Source organism: Phacochoerus africanus, chromosome X (genome assembly GCF_016906955.1).
Source record: "Phacochoerus africanus isolate WHEZ1 chromosome X, ROS_Pafr_v1, whole genome shotgun sequence".
In the NCBI taxonomy this organism is placed as follows: Eukaryota; Metazoa; Chordata; class Mammalia; order Artiodactyla; family Suidae; genus Phacochoerus; species Phacochoerus africanus.
Window position 1 is genome coordinate 36,135,470 of NC_062560.1, and position 16,083 is coordinate 36,151,552.

Here is a 16,083-nt window from a genome sequence, read left to right on the forward strand (position 1 = left end):
ATGATTGGCTGCTTCTTATTGCCTAAAGAATTAAACTTAAGTCTCTCCATAAGTCGTGTTCTTCCAGAATAACTCATTTTATGAGAATCACTTTTGGAAACTGTTTTCAGTCCACTGGGTTATTTACTGTAGAAGTGACATAATACACTAAATCCCTAGAGTGGTTTCACTTGCAAAAAAGGTAATATTCCGGATTCCACATAAAGTATTGAGAGCCTGGGGTTCTAATGGTTCCATGAGTAAGTGGTGTGCAGCAGTTATCTATTGCTACAATAAAGCTGTATTGTCAACTACCAAATCTTAGTAACTTAAACATTATAACCGGAGCTCCACTTCCAGCAGGGTAGTGAGACATGCTTTGGAGACCAGTTCCCCATAAAATGGATGATAACTGTTTTTTTAAACAACCATTTAATATCTCTGGAAATGGTCCTAAGGGCATGCAGCAAATGAAGAAATATTTATTCAAGAAAACAATCTATTAAAACATGAAGGTAGCAGCAAGCGTCTTAGGTGTTTGAACTGATACGCACACCATCCTCCTTCTCTCCCACTCAGCAAAATGGAAACTCTATTCAGGACGGGTGCAGCAAAGGACGCAGGGCTCTTCCCTCCAGCTCCTAGTCCAAGGGCTATCTTTAGAGGAAGAGCAGGACATCAGCATTTCTCATTCTGCCTCCACCTATTTGTTACTGAGGCTGTGTTCTGGGCAAGTGCGCCTGAGAGATGAAGGCTGGCTTCTCTTGCTCTGAATCCCCGCTCATGGGATGGAACATTTACACTAGATGCAGCATCACTGAGTATAATGGGACCTGATAACCCTTGAGTGGATTAAGGGTCTGGGAAGACCTGAGACTACTTCATCCTTAAGTTTGAGCTTCTGAAACAGCTGTTACTCAGAGAAAATTGTTCCATTGTCTCTACCCTCACCTTCAGAGCTCAGAGAATTGCCTTGGAGTAAAGCAGGCCATAAAACAGAGGGCATGAATCGCTTCCTAAAGGAACTGATTTCATTTGCAACAGAGTATGGGACAGGTCAAACCTAAGGGTATTCTCAAAAATGATGGAAGTTGTGATGAAAGGCAATTGGGAATAGATTGGTAGATTAATTGGAGATCGAAACAAAACTCTGGGCTGGCTGGTTTTCTGGAGAGAAGCTGAGAAACCAACACCTGAGAAGAGACTTCCTGGGGACAGAATGAACTTAATCTCTACCTAACCTTTCAAGAGAGCCTGGATTTGATTAGATCAGTGTATGGTACTATTTATGACCTCAGAGAATTATTAAAAACAATACAGCAGGAGTTCCCATCCTGGCGCAGTGTAAACGAATCCAACTAGGAATTTGCGGGGTTTGATCTCTGGCCTCACTCAGTGCGTTAAGGATCCGTGAGCTGGTGTAGGTCACAGACGAGGCTTGGATCCCGAGTTGCTGTGGCTGTCGTGTAGGCTGGTGGCTGTAGCTCTGATTGGACCACTAGCAGGGGAACCTCCATATGCCGCTGGTGCAGCCCTTAAAAAAAAATAGGGCAATCAATTGGTAATTAGTAGAGCTTAACAGTTGGGTATGATCAGAGAAGAGAGTTCTGCCAAAACCAGTGTCATCCCAGGGTGACTGAGGTAACACCTGAGTCTGCACCCCATGAAGAACAACACCTGTGAAAGGTTTCACAATGTGAAGGGAGACTATAGGCTTCATTAAAATAATCTAGCCAATCACTAAACAAACAGAGAAATGATAATAAGCCACTTGGTGGTAGGACCAATACTCAGAGTTGCTCCAATATGTTATCTAAAATTTCCAGTTTCCAACAAAAAATTGTGAGACATGCAAAGAAACAGGAAAGTATGATCCATACACCAGAACAAAAGCAGGCAACAGAGACTTATGAGAGCAACCAGCTGTGGGATTTAGTAGACCAAGTTTTCAAAGTTATCATTATAAATGGTATGAAGTTACCATTATAAAAGGTTCAAAGGCCTAAAGGAAACCATGATTAAAGAAGTAAAGGAAAATATGACGATCATGCTGCATCAACTAGACAGTACCAATAAATAAATAGAAATCATTAAAAGCAATCAAATGGAAGTTCTGGAGTTGAAAATTATAATAACTGAAAGGAAAAATTCGCTAAAGATCTGACTAGTAGATTTGAACTGGCAGAAGAAAGAATCAGTGAACTTGATGATAGGACAATTAAGATTTCCCAGTTTGAGGGGCAGAAAGCAAAAGGATGAAGAATAATGAAAGGAAATTATTCAGGCTGAAAGTAAGCAATTCCAGGTAGTACTTCAAATCAATACCAAAAACAAAGCACTGATAAAGGAACTGTATGTAATTTTAAAAGAGAGTATAGATGCATATTTATTTTCCTTTTTTCGCTTAGCAGAAAATTGTATAACATACTGTTGTGCATGTAAGATAGGAAAATTCAATATGCGTATTCCAGATAATAGCACAAAAGGGATGGGATGGAAGCAAAGCTGTACTGAATTAAAGAAAATGACTCCAGATGGTAACTGGAATCCATAGGAACAAATGAAGAGAACCATAAATGACAAGGAAGTTAATAATAACAAAATCTATAAATACATATTTGTTTTCCTCGCCTTTAAATTATATAAAGTAATTATCATGTCACTGTATTATTGATTTTGTAGGAGCTATAGATTTACTATGTATAACCACAAAAAGAGAATGATTAATACCACAAAAAGAACATGATTCGACTTTACTGACCATGGCTGGACCCACATATCTAAGGCTTTAGAAGGGACAGAAGGGACAGCTGGGCTGACTTGGCTCAGCTCCACATGGTCTCGTCCTCCAGTAGGGTAGCTTATGCGAGTTGGCATGGCAGTAGTAGGTGTTTCATGTAAGAGTAAAAGAACACGGTCTGTTGAGGACCAGGCCCATTACTAGTCCACCATCGCTTCCCCATTTTAGGGGGTAAGGACAGCCCGGATTTAAGAGGTGGAGATACAGGCACCATGTCTTGAATAGAAGAGCTGCACAGTCAGTTTAAAAAAATATGGATACAGAGAATGGGAAAATTGTAGTCACTTCTGCCAACAGTCGACTTCACAGTATTATAGCCATTTATCCTACAATTCCTTGTTCTCTTAGAAGCTTTTTCTATTTTAACATTGTCTATTATATGTGTAAATTATGTTCATGCCTATCCTGATTTGAGAGGTGGATCTGAGTGCCAAGAAGTCTGTTAAAAGTCTGAATCTTTACTGCTCGTGGGTCATCTCAACCTCCCCTCTTTCTTACACTCATGTTCAGTCACACTTACTAGCTTTTACTTAAAACACCCCAGGTCTTCCACCGTTTAGAGATTTGCCTATGCCATCTTTCTGGAATGTTGTTTGTCTTTCCACTTTGATTTCCTATTCTTGTGCCAATTCTCAGTTTTAATGTTCCTTCCTCAAAGGATTATTCCTTGATTACGCCATCTAAGTTACACCCCCTCATTGTGTCTTAACACAATCTATTTGTAATGTACATTTTTAAATGTAATGTAGTTCTTTTTTTTTTGTCATCTTTTTTTTGTCTTTTTAGGGCCACGTCCATGGTACATGGAAGTTCCCAGGCTAGGGGTCTAATCAGAGCTGTTGCTGCTGGCCTATACCACAGCCAAAGCAATGCCAGATGCGAGCCGTGTCTGTGACCTACACCACAGCTCACAGCAACACCGCTGGATCCCCAACCCACTGAGCGAGGCAAGGGATCGAACCTGCAACCCCATGACTCCTGGTTGGATTCATTTCCGCTGCGCCATGATGGGAACTCAATCTTGATTGAGAATGATTTTGCCCTTCAGAGGACATTTGACAATATCTTTAGACACTCTATGGCGTCACAACTGGAGGGTGCAGTGATCATCTAGTGGGTAGAGGCCAAGGATGTTGCTAAATATGCCACAAAGCCAGGAACAAAGAATGATCCAGTTCAAATGCCGATAGTGCTGAGGTTGATAATAGCGGCTTTAGATCATGCACAGCAATTTGGAATTATATATGTCTTTGGGTATTTGTTTAACATTTGTCTTTCCTACTAGACTGGATGCTTTGTAAGGATGAGAGATAATGTCTCTTTTGTTTAACATTGAATATCCAGCATCTAACTCAGGGCTTGATAGCAGGTAGCTGCATAATAAACATTTGTTAAATGAAGGAAGAGCAGGCAGGAGAATGGAAAAGACTTTATAAGAAAATGCACACACCTGCACATAGAAACACTAACCTTCCTGGGCATAGTGGATGGTATCAGTGTCCTACACATACCCCCACAACCTGTACCAATTAGAAGCATCTTTGCCTGACTTTCAAAGGTCAAAACCTGTATTTCTTTTGTCTGAGGGCTTTTATGAGGTTGTCAGAGCCCATGCTGCCTGATAGCATGGTAGTCCAGAAGGCTGGGGCATTATCTTCCCCTGGAAAGTATGTTTTCTAGTGTTCCCTGAAGTTCTTCACTGATATTAAGCTGATTAATAATACTTTGCTTCTTTGCCTTCCCTAAGTTCCTCCCTTTCCAGCTAGAGTTTCCTGGGCATACCTCCTGTGATAGGCTGACTAGTAGCCCCTAAAGATAAGCAGATCCAACCCCCCTGTGTCTGTGAATGTTACCTTATATGGCAAGAGAGAACACACAGGTCAAATTAAGTTAAGGATCTTGAGATGGAAAATTAGTCTATAGTATCTGATACAGCCCAGGTGTAAACCCACATGTCCTTATTACAGGGAGGCAGAGATAGATTTGACACAGGAGGAATTTTGGCCACCAAAGCAAGATACAACATTGCTGTTTGTGAAGTTGAAGGAAGGGGATAAGCAATTCAAGAAATGTAGCTTGGGGAGTTCCTGTCATGGCACAGTGGAAACAAATCCATCTAGGAACCATGCGGTTGCAGGTTCAATCCCTGGCCTCGCTCAGTGGGTTAAGGATCTGGCATTGCCGTGACCTGTGGTGTAGGTCACAGATGCGGCTCAGATCTGGAGTGGCTGTGGCTGTAGCGTAGGCCAGCAGCTACAGCTCCGATTCAACCCCTAGCCTGGGAACCTCCATGTGCCACAGGTGCAGCCCTAAAAAGCAAAAAAAAAAAAAAAAAAAAAAAAAGAAAGAAAAAAAGAAATATAGCTCGGGATCTGGGAAAAGTCCTCTAGAGCCTCCAGAGGGAACATGGCCCTGTTAGCAAGTTGTTTTCAGCCCAGTGAAACTGTTCTGAACTTTGACCTCCAGAGTATGAGACTAAATATGTGTGGTTTTAAAGCTACCAAATTTGTTTTAGCAGCCACAGGACTCTAATGTAGTTTTTTGTACCAGGAAGTGGGTTGTAGCTATATAACAAATAGCAAAAAAATGTAGAAGCGGCTCTGGAATTGGCTAATGGCTATAGGATGAAATCATTTTGAGGAGCATGACAGAAACATTCTAGATGACCTTGAACAATCAGTAGAAATATGGATGTTGAAAGTACTGCTGGTGGGGGCTCAAAAAGAAGTGCGGAACATAGTAGAGAAAGCCTGTGTTGTCTTAGAGATTCTTAAATCATCATCAACAGACTCTTGATAGAAATGTGAATGTCAAAGGAATTGCTGGTGAAGGTTTAGAAGGACATTTGGAACATGAGCTGGGAAAGTGGGTTAGAGAAGATTCTTAATACACAGTGGCAGTAAACTTAGCTGAATTGTGCCTTATGCGTGTATGGAAAGCAGAATTTTAAGCAATGAGTTGAACAGTTCAGCGGTGCAGATGTTCTTGTTTCTTCGTGCTACCAATAGTCAGAATGCTAGAGGAAGGACATAAATTGAAGGGAGAATCACTAATCAATATGGAACCAGGACTTGAAGACAGGACAACTTCTTAATCTATGCAGATTGTAAATGACGTTAAAAGTAGAGGACGCACCATCCGGAAGGTGTCTGGTAAACTCGAACAAACAATCAAAAATTTATATGGAACCAGAAGAGACCCAGAATTGCCAAAGCAATATTGAGGAAAAACAACAACAACAACAACAACAAACCAAGCAGGAGGGATAACTCTCCCAGACTTCAGACAATATTACAAAGCCACAGTAATCAAGACAGTGTGGTACTGCTACAAAAAGAGACGTAAAGACCGATGGAAAAGAATAGAGAACACAGAAATAAACCCAGATACCTACAGTCAATTAATCTTCGACAAAGGAGGCCAGAATATAAAATGGGAAAAAGACAGCCTTTTCAGTAAGTGATGCTGGGAAACCTGGACAGCTGCATGTAAATCAATGAAACTGGAACACACCCTCACACTGTGGACAAAAATAAACTCAAAATTACTTAAAGACTTATACATAAGACAAGTCCCTGTAAAACTCGTGGAAAAGAACATAGGCAAAACATTCTCTGACATCAACCGTACAAATGTTTTCTTAGGTCAATCTCCCAAGGCAACAGAAATAAAAACAAAAATAAGCCAATGGGACCTAATCAAACTGACAAGTTTTGCACAGCAAGGAAACCATAAAAAAAACACAGCCTATGGAATGGGAGAAAATAGTTTCAAATGATGCAACTGACAAGGGCTTCATTTCTAAAATATACAGACAACTAATACAACTCAACAGGAAAAAACCAACACCCCAATTGAAAAATGGGCAAAAGATCTGAACAGACATTATTCCAAAGAAGATATATAGACTGCCAACAAGCACATGAAAAAATGCTCAACATCACTGATTTTTAGAGAAACGCAAATCAAAACCACCTCATACCTGTCAGAATGGCCATCATTAACAAGTCAACAAATAACAAATGCTGGAGAGGGTGCAGAGAAAAGGGTACCCTCCTACACTGTTGGTAGGAATATAAATTGGTACAATCACTATGGAGGTACCTCAGAAAACTAAATATAGAACTACCATATGAGCCAGCAATCCCACTTTTGGGCATATATCTGAATAAAACTTTCATTGACAAAGATGTATATGTTCTTTGTAGCACTATTCACAATAGCCAAGATATGGAAACAACCTAAATGTCCATCAACTAATGAATGGATTAAGAAGATGTGGTATATATACACAGGGGAATACTACTCAGCCATAAAAATGAACAGGATAATGCCATTTGCAGCAACATGGATGGAAGTAGAGACTCTCATACTAAGTGAAGTAAGTTAGAAAGAGAAAAATAACATATGATATCACTTATATCTGGAACCTGATATATGGCACAAATGAACCTATCTACAGAAAAGAAACAAATTCATGGACTTGGAGAACAGACTTGTGGTTGCCAAATGGGAAGGGGAGGGAGAGGGATGAACTGAGAGTTTGGGTTAGTAGGTGCAAACTATAGCATTTGGAGTGGATAAGCAATGACATCCTGCTGCAGAGCATAGGGAACTGTAGTCACTTGTGATGGAACAGGATGGAGGATAAGGTGAGAAAAAGAATATGTGTGTGACTGGGTCACTCTGCTGTACAACAGAAATTGACAGACCGTTGTAAATCAACTTTAATAGAAAAAATAAAAATCTTAAGACATTTTTTAAAAAGGACAGTATCTAGTAGATAGGAAATCAAGGATGTAGAAAGACACTTTTGGTGGTACCTCTGAAGAATCAGAATATCAGAGTCGTCAGGAGTTCCCAGTGTTGCTTAGCAAGTTAAGGACCCGATGTTGCCTTCCTGAAGATGTGGGTTCGATCCCTGGCCTTGCTCAGTGGGTTAAAGATCTGGCATTGTCGTGAGGTGTTGTGTAGGTCACTGATGTGGCTCGGATTCGGTGTGCCTGTGGCTGTGGCATAGAGTGGCAGCCACGGCTCTAATTTGACCACTAGCCCAGGAACTTCCTTATGCTGCAGGTGCAGCTGCGTCCTGCGCTACAGGTCCACAGGAGACCCTGCATATAAAACACAAAAGACTCTTTTACATTTTAAAAGTGGGGGACCAGGAGGCACTCAGTTTCTCTGAACAAAGGTCCGGAGGCTTTAGCCCACGAGACTTTTTATTAGGCAAAGTGACGTGTTTAGTGAGCAAGAGGAGGCCTAGGGAGTGTCAAAGCTATCTCTTCGTGAGATTTGGGGAGACTGCTGGCAATAAAAGTCACAAGTGTATACATCTAGGATATAGTGCAGTTGCCTAAGGAACAACATAATCAATGTATAAACACCTCGTTTTATTTTGACAGGAGACCCTGCACTTTGGAACTCTGCATCGGCAAACATGCTTATCTGGCTTTTGCCATCACAAGCATTCCTTGGCCTGTTTGCTTTCTGCAGAGTTCAGTGGTTCCGTGGTCTCCAACATGCAGCCATTAAGAAAACACAAAAAAAGAATATCAGGATATTCAAACAGAGAGCTCCTTGAAGCAAAAGGCGCTGCGAATCATGGATAAGCCAGGCCATTTCAGCAGAAGAAGGAATGGGATTTTCCAGGAGGGGTTTGTGAATCAGCCCCTTGTTTAAGGACATGAATCCCCAAGACATACATGGGCGACTGCAAGATTTTTGAGTCCATTAAATAGGCAGAAACAATGTCGTCTCTAACTGAAAGGATAGATAAAAGATGACATGAAAGAGGCTGTGGGACTCCCAAAATGTCATACGCGGAAACAGGCTGATAAAACTACTCAGCTGCAAACATGTTCACCATTCAAAAGAAAAGAAAGATGATTTTGAGGGCAGAGCTATGGTCCCAGATGAAATCATGGCATTAGAGGGAGGCGCCTTAAGCCACAAAAGATCATTCTTAGGACTTGATAGCTGAGGAGGTTTGCCTGCTTGGATGCTGAAATTGCTTGAATCCGAGTTCTTTCTGCCTTCTACTTTCTCTTTTGGGAGAACAATGTCTGTAACTCTTATCAGCAGCAAATGAACCAAAAACAAGGCAGAAACACAAAATTAGTGGAGAGGAAAACGAAAATAAGAAAAAAGTGAGAAGAAACAACCCTTGGTGTCTTGGCCTCACTTAGGACAGGCAAGAAAAGACACATCTGGGCTGAAACTGAGCACCCAGTACAGCTTTTGCCCTCTCTACAATATTTTCCTGCTTCTTACAGCTAAATCCATTGAGTATCTCATTGGAACTTCCCAAATGGTCAAAAGATGTTTTTCAAACTGTGCAAAATCGAGACACTCATAATAGACATGAAGTGAACATGGGTTAAAAGATTCCATTTTGCTCAGTGAGGGAAAGGGAACATGTTATAACTCGTTCAAAAGAGAATCCAAGTGGATGGGGTCCAGCTGTATAGCACAGGGAACTGTATCTCTAAGCACTTGTGATGGAACACGATGGAGGATAACGTGAGAAAATGAATGTGTGTGTGTGCGCATATGTTTGTATGTATGTATATATAAGATATATAAAACTGGGTCACTGTGCGGTTTAGTAGAATTTGACAACATTGTACACCAATTACAATATATTTTTTTCTTTTTTCTTTTTTTTTTCTTTTGTCTTTTTAGGGCCGCTGGGTGTGGCATATGGAGGTTCCCAGGCTAGGGGTCTAATCGGAGCTACAGCTGCTGGTCTACACCACAGCCACCACAACGTGGGATCCGAGCCGTGTCTGCAACCTATACCACAGCTCACGGCAACGCCGGATCCTTAACCCACTGAGCAAGGGCAGGGATCGAACCCGCAACCTCATGGTTCCTAGTCGGATTTGTTTCTGCTGCGCCACGGCGGGAACTCCCAATTAAAATAAATTAAAAAAAATTTTTTTTAAAAAAGAATCCAAACATTAGATACAGGAATATTGATCAAGAATATTTAAATTGTATTTGGGAAATAACTATTAAAATAATAATTATAAAATTTAAAAGAAAAGAATATTTAAATGAATGTGTAAGCAAAACTAGTTTCATGACATCATGAGAGGGGGGACAGTTTCACCTCTTCTAGGCAGTACATTTACTATGTTTCTCACCAACCTCCCACTAACAAAAGGTTATAAAAACCTTCAAAGACATTACAAGGCTAGAGTCGGAAAATGTGGTATGGTGTCCGAAAGATAGAGACAAGTTTGCCATTGAAATATACAGTTATTGCTACAACGTTAAGGTCAGGGGCAGTTCCCTCCATGTGAGGGTCCAGTCAGAGTGACTGGGTTCCTGTCATGGACATGTCTTGGCTGAGGCTCGGTTAAGGCACAATGGAAACCAGTGATGTCCCAAAGTCTAGGATGTCACAAAGGGACTAGACCATAGCTATATCATGTGCAGGGCTGAATGCGGGTGTCTCAAGGGGTCCAGTCCAGCAGGAACATCAAGCAGAGCTGATTGAAGCTGAGGCCAGCAAAGATCATGTCAGGAAAGCAAAGCCCCGAGGGCTCTTATGAGGCTCCAACTCATCTTACAACAACCGAGCCACAGGTCCCTGTGAGCTTCGTGGACCATCTTCTGCAGGAAGATCAGTATGTCCACACTCTGAGTTCATCCACAACAGATTTCCTCTTCTCCGTGCTCGAATACCTTACCGACTACATCCTGGATCTGGTAGGCACTAAGGCCAACACCAGCAGGATGCAGATGACCCCACAAGACGTGGAGAGGGCAGTGGACAGCAACGCAGAGCCCCATCGGCAGGTGAAGGATACAGCTTTTGCTCTGTTTGATGAAATGCCTGGATCCCGAAGGAATGGCTGAAACGTGGGTCCTAGAGCCTGGCAGGAGCCCTCACAGCCTCAGCCGAAGGCAGATCTCAGCTGAGGAGTCCAGCTTCTGTCATCAGTAAATGTTAACGGATTTAAATCTGTGGCTGTACCTCAGACGCCTGTCCGTTTCTGTCACGTGTCGTTGAGGCGTCCGTGGGACCCCCGGGAGGGGCTCGGGGTGCGGGTGGGGGGCCGGGAGGTGTGGTGAGTGCGGGATGCCGGGATCCGCGATCTCGGGGAGCCGTTTCCCAGGGCGACGGGGCGGGGCGTGATCCTGGTGGGCGGGGCTGGCCGAGGCTGTGGGGGGGGGGGCGAGGCCCTCCTTCCTCCGTGGCTCTGAGGGCGCCCGGGCCTGTGAGGCCGGGGTGGGCAGGGCCCCCGGGGATGCTGAGTTCCCAGAATGGCGGTGGTGACGGGGGAGGGGCTGCAAAGCAGGACCGAGGACCTGAAAGCTTCATTCCTGCTGCAGCAGGTCTACAAGTAGGAGGCGATGGCAGTGGGCTGGGTGCAGAGGGTGGCAGAGCCCTTGGTGTGAACTTTGTTCGTGACTGGCTTTTGCTTATGATGGGGATTTTCTCAGGAGAGAGTGGCAGAGCAGTTGGCATGAACTTAGTTCAAGAGGGACTTTAGTTTACCTGCAAACCTCCACTCCTGGCTTCTTGTGTGGAATACAAACGGCTGGCCAGGCGTGGTGATGGTCGGATGAAGAGGGCTCGCTGCTTGTAATGCTGGGCCTTTCGGTTTTCCATGGTCGTCACCCTTCCCTATTGTACCTCATGTGTGACCCACTTCACTCATGTACAGCACATACGTGGCTCCTTAAGAGAGTTGAGGTCATTATTCTCATTGTACATTAATTCTAAAACCACAGTTTTCGGGAGTTCCCGTCGTGGCACAGTGAAAATGAATCCAACTAGGAACCTTGAGGTTGCAGGTTCGATCCCTGGCCTTGCTCAGTGGGTTAAGGATCTGGCGTTGCTCTGAGCTGTGATATAGGTCACAGATGCGGCTTGGATCTCATGTGGCGGTGGCTGTGGCCGTGGCTGGCAGCCGTAGCTCTGATTTGACCCCTAGCCTGGGAACCTCCATATGTCACGAGTGCGGCCCTAAAAAAGACAAAAGCCAAAAAAAGAAAAGAAAAGAAAAGGATGAAATCTTCTTGTTCGGTGAATTGGTGTAGCATGGTGCTTTTTAAATGGTCTTTGGTATGGGGGCAACATTTTCTGTTATACAAATTCATTGCCAAATGATATATAGTCTTATTTAATTACAAGCTGCAGGCCAACACCACAGCCATAGCAATGCCAGATCCCAGCCATGTCTGCAACCTATACCACAGGTCATGACAACGACAGATCCTCAACCCACTGAACGGGGCCAAGGATTGAACTCCCGTCTTTATGGATACTAGTCGGGTTTGTTACCTCTGAGCCACACTGGCAACTCCTGAAAGCTAACTCAATTTCTTTACCTCTTATAGCTGACTAGTAACAAATAATTTAAGGACCCATGTCTGCCCACAAATCATGTTTGATTAGCAGTGCAGCAGTCATTTTAGGAGTTCCCGTTGTGGCACAGTGTGTTAAGAACCCCACATAGTGTCCATGAGGATGTGGGTTTAATCCCTGGCCTTGCTAAGTGGGTTAAGGATCCAGCGTTGCCATGAGCTGCAGTGTAGGTTGCAGGTGCAGCTTGGATCCGGCGTTGCTGTGGTGTAGACGGGCAGCTGCACCTCCAGCCTGGGAGACTTCATGTGCTGCAGGTGCAGCTGGAAATAGAAAAAAAAGAAGTCATTTATTTTATTATTATTAAAATGTTTTTATTAAAGTGTAGTTGATGTACAGTATTGTGTCAATTTCTGCCATATAGCAAAGGGACCCAGTTATACATATATGTACTTTCTTCTTCTCGTATTCTGTCCTGTTCTATCTCAATAGATTGGATATAGTTCCCTGCGCTACCCAGTAGGACCTCGTTGCTTATCCATTCTAAATGCAATAGTTTGCGTCCACCAATCCCGAACTCCCCGTCCATCCCACTCCCTCCCCCTTTCCCCTTGGCAACCACCAGTCTGTTCTCCCTGTGAGTTTGTTTCTTTTCTGCAGAGGGGTTCATTTGTGCCGTATTTTAGATTCCCTATAGAAGTGATATCATATGGTCCTTTTTCTTTCTCTTTCTGACTGACTTCACTTAGTATGAGACTCTCTAGTTGCATCCATGTCGCTACAAATGGCATTATTTTGTCCTTTTTATGGCCGAGTAGAATTCCGTCGTACATATGTACCACATCTTGGTAATCTCTCAGTGGGCATTTAGGTTGTTTCCATGTCGTGGCTGCAGTGGTCATTTTAATTTATTCTTTTAGGTGTACGGTTCCAATTCTAAGGACAAGCAGTGAGCAGGCTCTGCATTTGGTGTTTCATTTAGCATTTCTCTTGCAGAGTCCTTCATGAACACAAAAGACTGATCCCTCATATTTTGGGTTCTTGAATCACTGAGGGCAAAATATCTCTAAACTTCTGTTAATGCAACATCCACTAAGGGAAACGAGTTTGCAGCGGGGTGGCAGGTTAGATACTGTGGTTTGAGATATTTCAGTTCTGAGATGTAGAATGAGAATAACTTGCCAACTTGACCATGAGAGAGAGAGTCTTCACGACACAAAGGAGCAAAACAGCGAAAGAAGAGGGAGGGAGACTGGGTTCTGGTCTCCTGTAAGTGTCGTTTACTTGGGACACGTCAGCTTCCATGGCTAGAAAATGACGCTGTTGGACTAAATTATTGCAAAGTTCTCTTCGAGGTGTACAGTTACCAGTCTGTGACTTTCCCCTAAGAACAGTTTTCTATTAAAATGGGGTGAGTGGGGCACAGAGGCCAGGGATTCTTGTTTAGGGTCTCCATTTTGTAGCAGAGGCCACTTGGGCCCAGAGATGCCAGTCCGCTCTCCCAGGGTCCCATGGCAAGTGGGTGGCACGGTAGGGAGGCGGGCCCAGCCCTGCACCCCGTTGTCGAGGCTCCTCCTCTGCTCTGTCCTGAGAATTGTGTGGTCTCAAGACAAGACAGCGGTTGATGGTCCTGTCTGGGAAAAAGACCACCTCTCAACATAGAAGCGTTGATTTCTTAAAATAATTGTGGAGGGGTTTCTGGGAGAATATATATTGTTTAAAAGTAGTTAATTTAGAGTATCGTAATTCAGCTTCCTTATTCTTAAGGAAAGCTAGGAATATTCAATTTGTGTAAGCAATTGATGCAGATATGCCAATCAGAACAGAGCGCCATTACTTGAAGAGATGTCGCAATCTCTTCCCTTAATAGCATTCAGCATAGGAAAACATTCCACACTCACACATCCGAGGTGAAGGCATTTCTGAATTACAGACACCTCAACATTTAGGCACAGAGAAAGAGCGGTTGTAGCTTCAGTTCTACAGTTTCACCCACGGTTACATGTAAGCATAGAAAGAAAAACTAACTGGTCCAGATAGCAAAAAGCTGTTTGCCTCTAGAGGGTATGATTTGACTAGTGAACAGATAGAGAAACACGGACTAGAAAACGAGATTGTCTCTTGTCTGTACCTCAGTGGAGACTAGGTCTCTGTGGACCCACTCATAGAGATCTCCAGATGGTCTGATCCTAAGTCCAAATTCTCCACCTCTTCTGCCAACAAGGGGAATCATGTAGCAGCTATAAATGAGCGAGAAGAAAGCAGAAGCATAAAACTAGTATCGAGGAGAATTAAAATATAAAATTAAAATTAGAAAAACGAAATCACCAACATCCTCTCGGTGCTCTGGAATCATCTAGAAGGAACAAGACAGGGCACTCCTGGGCTTTGGCTGAGAATGAGACACACTTTTCTGTCTTTGGAGTTCACCTGGCCTATCAGTGTGATCTCTACAACAGTTAAAAGGTATTTTTTTTAAATTAATTTATTTATTTTTTACATCTTCATGTTCTTTTGTGTGTGTGTGTGTGTGTGTGTGTGTGTGTGTGTCTTTTTGCCATTTCTTGGGCCGCTCCCGCGGCATATGGAGGTTCCCAGGCTAGGGGTCGAATCCGAGCTGTAGCCACCGGCCTACGCCAGAGCCACAGCAACGCGGGATCTGAGCCGCGTCTGCGACCTACACCACAGCTCATGGCAACGCCGGATCGTCAACCCACTGAGCGAGGCCAGGGACCGAAGCCGCGACCTCATGGTTCCTAGTCGGATTCGTTAACCACTGCGCCACGACGGAACTCCTAAAAGGTATTTTTAAATCGAGAAACTCATGACACTTAGATACAAGTGCAAGTGTGTTTGAGGAATGTATTTAACTCATGAGGGAATTGGCAGACACTGTAGCCAAAAGATAAGCCAAAGAGAAAACATAGAAATATTGAAAAAGGGTATTGAGATGTGAAAATGGAGGCAGGGTTGGTTTTATTACAGTATGAGGGTGCAGAGAAACGGAGCTCTACTGTACAAGGCATTCTGCATGTCTGTCAGTGGCCACCAGTTTACAGATGGATGCAAACCATTCCAAGCCAATGCAAGGCTGGGCTCAGATAACCTGAAGCAGCGTCCTAAAGACAGGGCAGTGGCTCCAATAAAATATCCTTTTAAAAAAAATCTGCTAGACTGTTAAAGTGATGTAGAAAGAGTTCCCTAAAACAGAGGTTCCTACCACAGGCATTTCTAGGCCAGTCCTGATCAGGGTTCAGAGGACACAGATGACATCACAAAGTCAGAGGTGTCACAAAGGCCCCAGGCCAATAAGAGGCAGACGCAGAAAGTCTCAGTGGCCTCTCAGGAGACCCAGGACAGTGGGATAATCTCGCTGGGCCGATCCTGGACAGAACCCAGCCAATATGTCTCGGAAAAGAAACCTCCCGCAATGCAATCGTCATAAGAAGCACGCCCTCTCGTGCTCCTCAAGAGCAGAGCTGCAATTCCCAATGAGCAGCTTGGACTGCGTCCTGCCGGGGGGTCAGTATGCGCAGCGCTTGAGCTCACATACCCCTGTGTTCCTGGCTGGCGTCCTCGAGCACCTGATGGCACACATCCTGGAGCTGGCGGCCAGAGAGGCCCGCAACAGCCGCAAGGTGCGCATCACCCCCGAGCACGTGCAGAGAGCCTTGAACAACAACGAGACCCTCAGCCGCCTCTTCCAGGCCAGCAGCGTCTCCCGGGGGGCTGAGGAGGGGGCCGAGGAGCCCCTGCCCGAGGCCGGGCAGTGAGACCTGGGTCCCGGAGCCGGGCCAGACCTCAGCGGCGGCCTCATCCCGCCCGACACTGCGTGTGGCTGAGGAAGGTCTGGTCCCCTTTAAGGTCTCGCAGCCATTAAAGTCCACGGTGGTACCTCGGACGCCTGTCTGTTTCTGTCACGTGTCGTTGAGGCGTCCGCGGGACCCCCAGGAGGGGCTCGGGGTGCGGGTGGGGGGCCGGGAGGTGT

General features: G+C 44.2%; 2 protein-coding genes across 2 annotated transcripts; both read left to right on the plus strand.

Moving 5' to 3' along the window:
• Positions 1 to 10,300: 10,300 nt before the first annotated feature.
• On the plus strand, positions 10,301 to 10,642 carry LOC125118007 (huntingtin-interacting protein M). The gene has a single exon (XM_047764188.1). The coding sequence runs from the start codon at positions 10,301 to 10,303 to the stop codon at positions 10,640 to 10,642; it is 342 nt and encodes a 113-aa protein (XP_047620144.1).
• Positions 10,643 to 15,499: 4,857 nt separating this feature from the next.
• Positions 15,500 to 15,868, plus strand: LOC125118008 (histone H2A-beta, sperm). The gene has a single exon (XM_047764189.1). It carries the CDS (start codon positions 15,500 to 15,502, stop codon positions 15,866 to 15,868), a length of 369 nt encoding a protein of 122 aa, XP_047620145.1.
• The last annotated feature ends 215 nt before the right edge of the window (positions 15,869 to 16,083 follow it).